Raw genomic sequence first — 13,767 nt, 5'->3', positions numbered from 1 at the left:
CATTTTTATTATTCAAGAGAATTCACTTGTGAACTATTTTAGAAACTAAATTCGTTTGCTCTCTGTCCAATCCATAAGTCAGCTAATACTTGCTAAAACACACAATCTCTCATAGGGAACCGTCCCTGAGCGCCCGACAAAAGCCCTTAACAGACCTGTCGCCATTTAATAGAATTTTTCTCCAACTTCTGGAGGGTCCCGGCGCCACTCCACCCTTTGCCGTCGATTTTCCACTTTTCACTCGCGAGCTTGGCTCTGGCTCTGGCTCTGGCGGTGGTTCTGCGTATTTTTCTCTTTTTTTTCTGAATGCAGATTATGTTTTCATTAAATTATGGTAGCTATGGTTACTTTTATACAATCCAAAGCTACTTCAAACACGAGAGTGGTGCGTGCCAAGCCCGTGGCGACCCCACTGCAAGGCGGCAGGATGGCATACCCCAAGACGATGAAAAAAAGTATTCGCACAAAAGAAGGCGTTGTGCGGGGGTTTGGATATGGGGTGTTGGGTGTTGGGTGTTGGGTTCTAGGGGTAGTCAAAGAAAATTGTAGTTTATTTTTATTACATTTACTCGTATTCCACGACTCCCATTCTCTCATCAAGCCAGCCTCATCTCCCCCTCCAGCCCCCTCCCCACCAACTTGCATTCACATTCGTTTCCATGCATTTGCATCTGTCGTGATCGTGACATGTGCGAGGAAGTGCGAAACGAAGAAGAGCAGATATGGAAGATGGCGTTTTTGTTCCCTTTCTTGGCGGAATGGAATGTTGGTTTTCGCATCATGTTCCAATCGAAATGGCAATATTTCTGATATGTAGAATATAGATTCTTAATTTACTTTACTAGTTGGTGTGTTCCTTCGCATACTGAGATTTCTGCTTATACACATTAGAGTTAGAGAAGGTCAAAGCGATATTACGAAGTTAACCCTGAAGGGTATTAGAAACTCAGATCAGTGGAGGGCTTCCTCTTTCCTTTCTGCTTATTTTCCAAATTGACACGACTGCCTCCGTGCATACTATGTGTGGAGCATGTGTGGGGTCGTCACCACTGCTTCTCCCGAAGTTTCACCAGTGCGGCACGTACATTTATTACTTTTGACTCCCCTCACTCCACACACAGGCATACACACACCCCAGAAGCGAGTGCGAGTCGCAGTGTTTTCTCCTACAGATGCATGCAAAGCGGTTTTCATTTTTATTGCAAAAATGTAACGTGCCGCATGCGAATTGGTTGCTTTGACTGGCGCCTTCTCCTTCTCGGCCCCAAACTCGCTCCAGCAGCCTTTTCGGCACCGCCATCGCTTTTAATGTTAACTTTTCCGTGCCTGTGCCCCACTTGCGAAGAAATATGAAAAATATTCGTAATAGAGTTGTTTGAAATGTACAATAAGCATTCAAGTGGCTTCGCTGAATGCCAGGGCGAGCTGGATCATGCGAAGGCAGCGTGGGTGGATGTGGGGCTCCAGCACATACATATACATTTGAAAAGAGCATAAGTATGAGAACTACCGTTAATGTGGATCCGGAGCCCTGCTCATGTGCGAATGTTGGATACAAGGAAATGGGCGCCATATCGGATAAATTGTTCAAAAACCAAGCATTTCGAATTAACTATTCTATTTTGAATACATACATATGTATTAAATATTACATTTTTAGAGACACAATATTTTTATTTCACCCCCAAACAAATCTATGTACATTCACATATGGATGTACATATGTATATATGTATGTACATATGTATGTAAATCAATATTCAAATATTATTATAACTTAAAATCTATACTAGCTAAAGGCCAGCTAGAATTTCGCCATTAATTTCAGAACAAATACATACATATGTATATACATATGTACGTATACACATATGTAGTTATTTATGTACATATGTATGTATTTGAATATTTTTTCTTCTCTTTAATCTCGTAAGTTGATCCACTGTGCGAAAACACGACTCACATCCATGAGCTCTTCTTACTATAAATGCAGCATTCGCACCACCTCCCGCCCTGTTGCAAATGAAAAAGTTCGGTATCTGACGGTGCAGGGAAAACCCTGAGATACGAGTATGCCGTGCATGGAGACGGGGCCATAGGGAAATTTTTAATAATTTCTGCATCTTCAACACTGTGAATAAAAATGGTTGCTTTGATGGCGGCAGCAACGTAACTAACAATAAAACTTTTTAGTGTGAAGCGGCGGGGACAAAAATATGGACACATATGAAGTCATAAAGTCATATTAACACGTACGAATGCGCACAGGATATTAATGTGCACTGCTCGCTGGCTGGCACAGACGCACACATGCATTCCGAGTGGCAGACGCAGATCCTGTACAAGCATAGACAGTCAGAAGGGGCATAGTTTTTATTCGCCGAGTTTCCCGACCTTTAGTGCTAATATAATTTCATATATTGTGGTTAAATTTCAGAAAAGAGAGGAAATGAGCTTCAGATCTGACAGAGCCATCGCTGGGTCTGCCAGCCGACGCAAACTAATTTCATCCACTGCCCAGACCCATTCCAGCTTCATACTAGACTAATAGCAGTCCGAAAAATTCTGCAATCCACAAAAAACTTTATAAATTACAGAAGCTGTGGAGAAAAAAAATACAATAATAACAGCGCCAAACAATGCCATCCGTTGACCACAACTCAGAGATTGCAATGAAACAAAACGCACTCGGGATTGTTTCTCGTTTTTTTTTAAATGTTGGCGCCCGCACAAGAGTTTCGTTCCCCGAAACCATACAATACAAACGGAATCGAGTCAATGTGGCATGGGATATCCATCGGGCCCCTGACCGGAAAGGGGGCATCCAATCATTGACTTTTTTGTTTGACCAATCCGAAAAGTGATTTTGGTCGAGCGAATGTAACGCTGACCTTTGAGCCCACATATACGGGGTGACTTCGGCAATTCTCGCAGTTTGGGAACAAACCGAAATAGTCCCGAAATTATCCAGTAAAGTGACCTCTTCCAAGCGATAAGGAAAAGCTTAATATCGGCCATACTATTATCATTGATTCAAGTTGTCTAGTCTTTTGTAACCTGAAAATCAACTGGAAATAACTAAAGATACAAGTTACACCATATAAGAGGAAGGTATCATGACTTATTTTATATTAGTCTAGCTTTACCGATCCTTCATCAAAGACATCAAAGCGTTCCGCGTACTACGAGTCTAGTGTGCATACAAATAACACTACCCGACACGATTTTCCCTTAGAACTTTTTAATAAACTTTTAAAAACCGTTATTTGTTTTGTCTTTTTTTAGAGGTGGCTCTTATTTTACATCTTTACATCTTACATTTTGTTGTAATGTCATGTAATATTTTGTCATTCTATAAAGCTGATAAATGCCTCTACGAAGTGTACCCAAACAGTTTGTGATTTCAGCTTACCGTTTTAGAAATATTAAGCTTTGAAATGCAAAAAGGATGATTTCTGTGATGTATTTTTTATTAGCTTTGACCTTAAAAACTCAGGAAAACTGTAAGAAAATCCTTTCATTTTGTGTTGTTAGGGTATTGCTCACTAAAATCTATGGAGAGTCGCCTGAGCTAAAATTAGTTGACCAACCCTCCAAACCGAATGAATTTACTTTAATACCAGCCCTCGCAGACACAAATACTTATACGCATACACAAATTACCACAAATGCCACCAAGCTTTCGCCCCGTTTGGGGTGCAGTCAGAGTAGGAGCCGAGACCGCGAGGCCACTTGAATGGTGCACAAGTAGCGGTGGCAGCAGTGGCAGCGGCTGGACTCTGACTCTGCCTGCGACTGCAACATGGCCAGCGCCATCGAATCGCAACCATGGCAATAAATTGCTGCCCGCCCAGGCCCGAAGGCAGCAGCCAACTCAAGTTGAAATTGGTCAAAAGTTTAACATATTTGCGTGTGTGTCCGAATGGCATATTGGGGGATGGACGCTTTGGTGCATTTTCAGGAGGGCAACGACAACGATGACTGCCCCATTATGGAATGATGTGGATGTGTAGATCCCCAGAGCTGATGAGCTCTCATTTCTGTTTGGGCATTTACTCGAGTAATGTTGAGGGAAGGGCGATTCCGGTTTGAACGTTTAATTCAAATTAAAAAAGAAAAGTAATATTTGTGCTTAAAACGAAATGAAATCTTTATAAGGTTTGCGAACTATAAAAATAATCAGATCACTAGACACGATTCAACATTAACAATCTTAAGAATTAAATAATAATCAAATAAATATTATAACAATAAGGTTTCAAGAATCAACAATTGCGTAGTTTAGATTCGTATTAGAATATTTATGTATATTTATTTCTACTTCAGTTTCAACAATCAAAGTAATTCAAAGTTCTTCGAGCTCTCTTCAATATTTGGACTACTTTTTAGCTAAAACACATTTAATTTAACTACTCGCTAGGCTTGTGCTTCAGAGTAGAGGTACAGAATTGTATCTGAGTATGCATTCATAATCATTTCATAAGGAACGTTTTACGATCTAAGGCCTCGAGGCGAAAGGCAAAAGGCGGCGCCTAATTACTAACGCGGCGTTGCATGGCAAGTCACGAACGAGTATTTGGTATTAGTCTGCTGCAGGGTAGAGTCCTATCTATCTAGGTAATACAATGGCGACACACAACCGTAGGAAAGCTTTGACTAGCACTGTAGAAATGTCAGCCAGCCTCTAACTGACAGATTCGAGTAAATGACTATTTATGTGGCTGAAAGAAGCTTCTGAAACAGTCACCCCACTTTCAACTCTGACTAGCTAATAGCTACTAATGAGAGTCTACTGTATGGCACAGACGGCCGAGGCTCCCGTATATTGGTTATTCAAGCGACGACGCATTCCCTCTAAGTAAATGTCCCGACTGAACAATCCAGCAGCTAAGGGAATCCTATAATGGAAACGAAATGAGAGTTATATATATATTAAAACATCACCACTTACGCGTCAGATCCGGCACGGATGAGGGTTTTAAAGAGAGCCCACACCGGCTTATGGTCCGATGTGGTTATGGAAGGCACCGAATCGTACAACAGGCACTGCACATAGGGCTGCGTCGGCGTGGAAACCCCCGGTATTATGGTCTGGCGACGTATGACTAGGCCCTGGACCTGCCTGTACTTGTAGAGGATTCTGTCAGTGTATGCCGGAGCGCGCTGCTTTGAGGAGGTATCAAAGTTCTGGCTACCCGGGTCGTACTTGTAAGTGGGTGGAAATGTTATATTTGCCTCCATGAATCCACGGAAGGCCGCACCGTCGGCCAGCACAGAGGAGAGTTGGTCCGTATGCATGTAACCGTGTGGCAAGTGCGAGGGAAGCGGGAACTTTGTGTTTTGAATCCACTCCATCAATTTCTCGCGGGGCTCGCCGAGTCGGAAGTTCAGGTCACCGCACCAGAAGACGTTATCAAAGTTTTGCGTCACATCCTTATTCTTGTGCCGAAGGTTGGGCAAATTCCGAGGCAAATCCAGAGCGTTAATAATGCGCTTCACATCCGACACCCGCTCCTTCACCTTCTGCTGGTGAGCGGTCAAGTGGGAGGTCACAAAGAGCATGGAAGTACCAAATAGGCAGAAGGATATGGCCACAGCACCCTTGGTGCGAAAGGCAGAGCCGGTGCGCACCGACATAGAGGCATCCTCCGGAGCCGAGCAGTACCAGATGAGATCGCGCCGCATGTAGACAGCCAGGTGAAGGGTGCCCAGAGTGGTCGAATGAAAAAGGACATGCGAGGGGCCTAGGGTCTCCTGCAGCGTGACCTCCCACTCAAAGCGATCCGGCGTGGACTCCTGGGTGCCCATGACAACTATGTCCGGCACATGCTCCACGTTGGCCGGCAGCACAAAATCATTTAATTGTCTAAAATTGCCAGCAAAGGAAACGAAACATTCAGTAAGGGTCCGTAATGCGATAATATTAACGTTTCTACTCACTTGGGTGGACTATGACCGTTCATGTTCCAAGTGCCCACGAAAATGGTGACTTCCTTCTGAGGCAGCACGCGGCTCAGTTCGCTTGGCCCCAGCAAAGAGGAGGAGCCGAGGCGCCCGTCCAGGTAGCTCCGTTCGCGTGCCTTATCGGCAGGAATAAGGTTTAGGGCATGGGCAGCCACCAGAGACTGACGCGCGAGGTTGGAGCCGGAGCCCTGTCGCTGCAGCGTCATGTTCTCGTGCGACATGAAGCGGACGCCAGGCTGCTCCTGCATGGTCGCTTCAAACCCATCAGGCTGGCTGGCTATGTTGGGCGAGGACATATGCTGAGGCGTGGTGGCACGCTTAATGTCCGTGGACTCTTCAGCGGTGTGCAGTTGTGGCAGCTCCTTCCCGGGCGGATACAGCTTCAGGCGAAGACGCGAGCGGCAGGCCGAGACTGCAATGGGCCGGATCGGAGAGCGGGGCATGCTTTCACTTCGCCCCACAGCAGTGGGGGACGATGCGCCGGCTGTGGCCGAAGCCACAGCAGCAGCGTTGCTGCATTGAGCAAAGAAGGTCTTGGTGCCGACTGGCGATTCTGGTGCACTGGCGCACTCACTGGACAGACGTGGTCGCTGAAATGAAGTGCCACCCTCGCTAGAGTTCAGCGAGACCGAATTGTTATCCACCATACTCCAGCTCAGCGACAGGTTGTCGCGACGAAGCACGCTGTTGAGGGTGCTGTCCGGTATGGAATTGTAGCGCACTGTGACCGGCGGCGTCAGGGGCTTCTTCTCGGCCTTACAGCAGAGGCTGAACTGGTGGCTGAATCGGTTATGGTTCGGTGACCGGTGCTTGGGCGACTTGCGCCGCATCACAACGTCCGCACCTCCATCGCTCTGGGAGCCCGCGTCACTGCTGTAACGGTGGGAGTGTCCTTTGCTTTTCGACGACGGCTTGGTACGCCTGTGGAAGCTTATCAGACCGCTGTGCGATTTCTCCAGCGGCAGAGTTTGGCTTTTATGGTTGCTATGGCTGTTGCTGCTGCTGCTGACGGCCAAATGGTTTCCCGCTTGCTCCGCTGTGGCCTTGGCGAAGCTCACATCAAAGTGGCCGCATGCGGACACGGGACGTCGTTGAAGGCTTGGCGATTCGGGAGTTATGGGATGGGGTTCCACCTTGCTAGGGCGCTTGGTCAGCAGCCCGAAGAGAGAGCTGCCCGTCTTGTGGCCAGAGCGGGGGCTGCTGGTGGAGCTAGTGATGCGCTCCTCGCTGCCAGCGGTGCTGTGCTGCATGGCGTCAAATCAAATCACGTTGCTTGTTGATCTTCCTTACATCACGAATTAGCTCAACCTCTGCCGGAGAAAGTAATTTGCACTTTGCAAAGTAAATTTGTGCTTTGTTAGGTACAATCACGGCTCTCTATCACGGATCTCTCGGCTGCCCATGGCACGCGGCTAGTTTCTGGTTTTCCTCTAACGTATGGTTGACATTTATGAGATTCTTGGCCTCTGCCCGTAGCTGACTTTTTGTTTTGCTCAGCAGCACGGGTATAATGGCATATAAATAGTAATGGCAGACAGCAGCCAAGTCGTCATCGAATAATGCAGATGCTCTTGCCGTCGCCGTCGTTGCACAGTATTTGCTTTACCAATGCAAATTATTTGAGCACGTCGATGACGTACACGATCCGAAAATCTGGTACTAGTAGTACGAGTGCTGCCTAATTGGGCTGCTTGTCCCTCAGCCCTCAGCCCATTGGCAGCTTTCGTTCCGTTTGTTTGTTGTACTGCAAGGATTTTAATGAATGAATAAATGCAGGGCTAATTAGCTGGCGAGGTCTACTAGTCACATGCGCACGCACACACGCACTCACTTACCCAGGATTCGCCGGGAACCTCCTTCACATGGTGGGCAGACAGCGTGATCTGAAAGGATTCAAAAAATCAATACAGCGCAGTCATACATTGTAATAAAAGCCGCGACACTCTAAGGCACCCACGGGGGAGTCACGAGTTGTGGCAGTAGTCGCTCCGGCAATGCCTGGGCGCCAGCACGAGACTTGGGGTGGATTGACAGGGGTGGGGTGGGTGGCTGCTGCCGAAACGAAACGGCGACGTAACAACATTGGCATGCTGTGGCTATGGCGCCCACACAGTCATCAGAGAGACACACAAACACACTTCACACCGCGACATCACTTCATTAGCACAACGCGTAGCTCCTATGCTGATCTCGCGGGTGATTTATAATTAGCACCCCATTGTTGCCGCCAAACGCTCGGCTCGCCTTGGATGGCGCACGATGCTGGGTTGCATTCAAGTTCAGGTTCAGGTACGAGCATGCAGGTGCCGCATTGACGAATTTCCTACCTGATGGACAATCTAACGACTCTCTCGCTGAAGAACTACACTACTCCCTGCTGTTGGTCAAATATTGTTGTTTGTGGAATTCAAAATATTGTGAAAATGCGGCGCTGTTTGTCCATCCGAACAGTGTGGCCGCGGAATTACCGATACAACACAACGCCGTACCCACAGAAATATACCGACATATCCGTTTTCATTTTCAAAATATACTGAACATTTACCGATGAAAGATTTTGATATTTCTCAACACTGAACACGCATTGTTTCCGATTAAAACTTTGGTGGGTCTTTGGCGGGATTTCAGAGATCAGAGAAGAATTATAAAGAATATCGCCACTAACCATACAATACTGTACAATTCAATAGGCACATTTCTTGTTACCGTCCTGGTGAACGCACTTGATCAGCGTTTTTGATGCAAGAATTCATGGATCGGTTTTTGAGAAATGGATCGTAAAATAAGGACCACGCAGAAGAAGAAGAACATAAACAAATGTATGCCAAAAATGTATACATAAAAATGAAAATGTACATATAAAACATATAAAAAGGTTAAAAGCACGTCAGTCTGAGATAAAATCATTATAAGCAATTTGGAAAGGAAAACTTGAATATTAATTAATGAAAATAAATTATCCAAAGGCACATACCACTGGTATGTTGTCCAGCAACAAGTTGTCGAATACGTGCAGAATTGATTCAAAAATCGAAAAAATTAAAGTTTTAGCGTTGAGAATCCCAACTAGCAATATCATAATTGTGGGAATTGTTATAGGATACACGGTAAATTTGCTGTGTATTTTGAAAATGAAAAGGTTTTCTTCGGTATATTTCGGTAGGTCATTTTGGTATATTTTATCGATATAGCCGCGGTCACACTGGTCGCGGTGCGGTTTCGTCTGAAAAATAGGTATAAATTAAAAAGTCCGTGGACTATCACAATGGCAGCCCAGACCATACTGTTCGACTTCACGCTGGATAGCGCTAAAACGGCCGACGAGAAGCAGCGCCAGGAGGTGGCCAAGATACTGCGGAATGAGCTGGAGCACGTCTTCCCCCAGCTGGAACTTGTCTACAGCATGGATTGTATAGAGAACGGGTACTTCTCGGTTCTGCACGAAAACAAGGCCACGATCATCACTTGCCGCATCTTCCAGCACGGCCTGCTGACCGTCAATGTGGAGTACTTCCTGCCCGCTGGCAAGGAGCCCATCATGTCCTTCGATGTATGTAAAGCTATTCTATTACCCCAAGATTATACCGACTACCCCGCCACCCACGCCCTGCCACAAGAGAAAACACGTCGCTTTCCGGCGTTGATAAGCTTGAGAAAGGGGTTCGTTCCACCAGCAAGGAAATTGATTTTCCGCATATGTACATTCGAGTGCACGGTTGTGTGTGTGCGTTTATTGCGCCGGCGGCGGGGGCAGGGGCGTGCCAGACCGTTTTCCCTTTCTCGTCGTCGGTGTCGGTCGGGCTGTTCAGTCCCCAAACCCTTGGCCTCTGGGTCACACGTGGGCTAGCTTCTCCTTGGCCTCAAGGGGCCGACAATGCGGCAACCCCGGCCCCAATGGTAATGCCACCATCAGCCACCAAAGCCCAAAGTATTATCTAACACCTCCACCAACCGATTTGGCAGCTTTATATGTATGTATATGTACATATCATCTGACGACGGGCCTAACGCTAGGCTTTTGTGCTAGATTACCTCACCAGTCCCCCGCTTTCGCTCGCGCGCTCTCTTTCTGGGGCCCACGTGGGGTTGCTGCGAAATCAAGTTCATTGATTGAAATTCCCCATGCCACAAAAAACAGCGCGAAACATGCATACATACATACATATGTAGATAGTACGAGAAGACACACATGTACATACATACACATACATAAATGTGTATGTACATACATACTTACAAATGTATGTAGCCCCCTCCTATCTTGATGCCGGTTCTGCGGGTTTCCCAAACAAACATTCTGTTTTTCTTCTAGGTATTTTGCAATTTGCATCTGCTTCTGCATGTGCAGCAGAACTGCCTTGGTGCATATTTATGGCTCGGTCTGTCTGGTCTGTGGGTTCCTTTTTTGTTTTATTAGTATCCAACTTTCCTTTTTCATAAGTATTCAAGTATTTGTGACTATAAATAGGTTTGCGGCTGGGCTGCCTAAGCGGGAGGCGCTTGTAAAGTTCGCCCCGAAGGTCAATTATTTGTGCTGTTTTCATGGGTTTTGATTTATTCATCCATACTTGGGCCAGCATTTGTGTGAGAGGTTTAAATAAAGCATTACTTTGCAGACCATGCGCACCATGGAACTGATTCTGCGACAGAAATTAGATTCCGATCGGTCAAAATACTTGCCACCGATAAAGCGCGGCGGATATATCGACATTTACATGACTAGCTCAGGTTGGTCGAATTAGTTTAGTTTTGCCAGTTCGTTCCATTTGCAATAATTATGTATAACCTCATACCTAAAACCACTACTATCCACCCACCCACTACCCACGGACAGTTCGTGAAACTGTCTCGCAAAATTCCGCTGCAGGGCCGTGAGCATCCGTGCAGTAATGAGAGAAATGCAAAGCACATATCATATACCACATATGTACAACAAACACATCATGAATACAATCGGTTGCCAACACCACCCACCTGCCCACCAATGTACATACATACATACATACATATGTATGTACATATGTATGTATAGCGTTACATCCTAGTAATAATACGAATTACTTAGGAAGTTCCTGCATGCTTGTTCCGTCACGCTACTAGTTTCCATTACTACCGACGTCAAAGTCGGCCTGGCCCAGCCTTCTTTGGATTGTTCTTATTCCCTCCTCTGATTGATTTATAATTATTATAATTTTTGTATACTTTTTATTTCCATATTCAAACGATCAATTCGATCGCTCATCTTCGCGCCATGAACAACCACATCTCGGGGCCACTTGCAATCCAACAACAAAACAAAAACAACGAAAAATAAAAACCAAACTGAATGTTCACCAAAATTATATCTGAATTAAAAATTAATGTGTAAAATATTGAAATTATACTTATACGACCTATGCACACCATGTGTCACCTGCCCTGCCTCGCCTCGCCTCGCTCCTACGTACGCTCGCTCGCTCGTTCTCGATCAACTACTACACCTACACCACCACCAACCACGAAACGATACGAACCACCACCACCCCCACTAGGGCTTGGTGCATGGCAAGAGCTTGGAAAATGCCTTGGCCGTGAAACTGAAGGCCATTAAGGGACAGAAGCTGCCCGCCCTGACGCGCGGTGATGTCCCTAGGTATTTTCCATCGTCAGGTAACGTATACTCTTTGGTTTTCATATTACAAAAATAGAGCAAACAATCTACTGATATGTATGTATGTACATGTATGTCATACCACTGAAAGTGTACATATCTCAAATGAATGAACGTTGAGCGTATGCGTATGCGTATGCAGCACCGAGCTGATGTTCTGAGAGTTCTAGAGGCACCAAGCATGATAGATTCATTTCAGCCATTTTTCGTTCTTTCCGATTTTCGGTTTCTTTCCGACGGGGAGATTCTCGTTGTTACTTTGATGTCCTTTCTATGTAATTTTCGGTTTGTTTTGCTTCTGACACTCAGTTTGTTATCAGCATGCCGCTTAGCCATCCAAGCCAAATTAATTCGCCTATACATAAATACATATTTTGAGGTATATTCTAATAATGATTAATCTTTCGCAGATGAGCGCATTATTGAGTACGATATCGACAAGCTTGTTTATGAGGCACGCTCACCTTTCCAAAAGATTCAAATCTTGCACTCAAAGACTCTGGGAAACATGCTGCTGTTGGACGAGCTTCAGAGTAAGTACAATTCGATCAACTGACAGCAGCATGAACATGATATTAAATTACACTTTTAAAGATATTGCCGAGTCCGATCTGATCTATACAGAAACCCTGATGGGTCGTGGCATTGAGAACTATGAGGGCAAGGAGATCTGCATTCTGGGTGGTGGGGACGGCGCTCTGCTGTACGAGCTGCTGAAGGAGAACCCCAAGCACGTGGTGATGCTGGAGATCGATGAGCTGGTTATGGAGGCCTGCAACAAATATCTCAACTCGATTTGCGGGGACGTTCTGGAGAAGCGCAAGAGCGACCAGTACGAAATCGTTGTGGGCGACTGTGTGGAGTACTTGAAAAAGTTCATTGCCGAGGACCGCAAGTTTGACTATGTTTTTGGCGACCTTACCGACATACCCATTACGGGGGCACCTGTCGGCGTCGACTGGGACTTTATCAGGACCATTTTCGAGCACTCGTTCCAGGTTCTGAAGCCAGATGGCAAGTTCTTGACCCACGGCAATGGCACCAGTTGCACTGAATCTCTGGAACTGTTTGAGGAACAGCTGGCCCTGCTCAAGCCGAAGGTTAAATACACCACGTCGAAGGCATTCGTTCCTTCATTCATGGAAGAGTGGCTCTTCTATCAAGTGTCTTTCGCTTGACCAGCTAAAAGCGAACGACAAGCCGAGCGACGACTAGGGGGCGGAGAGGACCAGCATCGATTACCAGCAACTACTATAAAGACGGATAATGCCACAATGTGTCTCCGGAATGCTACTTCCAGCACACCATCAACAACAGAAACAGCAACAACAACACCAACACCACACCAGAACGGGCCCAGAACCAGAATGGAGCTTGAAGTAAATGAGCCGCTCATCAAGCTGCACTCGTACACAGTCACTCTGCATGGAGCAGCAAAAGTCAAGCAGGAGCTGCCCAAGCTCCGGCAGCGTCGTCGTCAGCTACGTGTGCACTATCACCATTCTATGGTTTCTTAGTGGAGGCCAATGTCATCGCCATCGCCACCGCCATCCGTAACGCATCGCAGCTCAGCACAGCTCAAGGCAGAGCCCCCCAAAACGCACTTCCAATGGCTGTTACTTACAATTGAAAAACAAACCAAATATTTATCCAATTTGTTTACGATTAAGTTAGAGGTTAATTCCGTTCTCGTTCACTGAATATTTCAAATGCTAAATTTAAGTTGAAAGTAGAAGTCTTAACAACGGGGACAAGCCACACACCACAATTTTACGTATTCTGTTTGTGTTTAATTAAACTACTTCTAAGCGTGAAATGTATTCGTATTTGTAGTACATATGTATTTCCGTTGCTATGCTATGTACACATGTATACTCGTAGTGCATGTTTAGTTTTCCGTTTACTGGCAAATGTGAGGAGTATGAGGAGGCAGGCCCAGGCTTGCCCCAGCTAGATACGTGTGCAGAAGGGTGTGAGGAGCGTAGCATTCAACACCATCTTTTAGTGCTGTACAATTAATAATACATCTTATTTCACTTGAATTTTAAAAGAAAATACTTGAAAAGTAATAAATAGTCGTACGCAGATTCAGAACAGGCGAGTTTTGCTGTTTGAATAACCTCCAGAACTAGGAGCTAAGCCCAAGAATGGAG

General features: G+C 45.7%; 2 protein-coding genes across 3 annotated transcripts; one reads left to right on the top strand and one right to left on the bottom strand.

Annotated features, from left to right (window-relative positions):
• Positions 1-4,570: 4,570 nt before the first annotated feature.
• LOC117894233 (inositol polyphosphate 5-phosphatase E) lies at positions 4,571-8,429 on the bottom strand. The gene is made up of 5 exons (XM_034801150.1): positions 8,292-8,429; positions 7,800-7,847; positions 5,941-7,708; positions 4,952-5,866; positions 4,571-4,898 (listed from the first exon to the last, which is right to left on the bottom strand). The coding sequence occupies exons 3-5, from the start codon at positions 7,212-7,214 to the stop codon at positions 4,790-4,792; spliced, it is 2,298 nt and encodes a 765-aa protein (XP_034657041.1). The 5' UTR covers positions 7,215-7,708; positions 7,800-7,847; positions 8,292-8,429; the 3' UTR covers positions 4,571-4,789.
• A 719-nt stretch (positions 8,430-9,148) lies between these two features.
• LOC117893103 (spermine synthase) lies at positions 9,149-13,708 on the top strand. Of its 2 annotated transcripts, none has more exons than XM_034799536.1 (4): positions 9,149-9,514; positions 10,581-10,692; positions 12,025-12,147; positions 12,209-13,708. In XM_034799536.1, exons 1-4 carry the CDS (start codon positions 9,230-9,232, stop codon positions 12,790-12,792), a joined length of 1,104 nt encoding a protein of 367 aa, XP_034655427.1. In that variant the 5' UTR covers positions 9,149-9,229; the 3' UTR covers positions 12,793-13,708. The 2 variants fall into 2 exon arrangements, with proteins under 2 accessions (XP_034655427.1, XP_034655425.1); XM_034799534.1 differs by lacking the exon at positions 10,581-10,692 and adding an exon at positions 11,496-11,613 and having other exon boundaries at positions 9,151-9,514.
• Positions 13,709-13,767: the final 59 nt, after the last annotated feature.

The sequence above is a fragment of the Drosophila subobscura genome, chromosome J, assembly GCF_008121235.1.
Source record: "Drosophila subobscura isolate 14011-0131.10 chromosome J, UCBerk_Dsub_1.0, whole genome shotgun sequence".
In the NCBI taxonomy this organism is placed as follows: domain Eukaryota; kingdom Metazoa; phylum Arthropoda; class Insecta; order Diptera; family Drosophilidae; genus Drosophila; species Drosophila subobscura.
The sequence above is the reverse complement of the archived record's forward strand: the minus strand, read 5'-3'. Positions and strand labels throughout refer to the sequence as shown.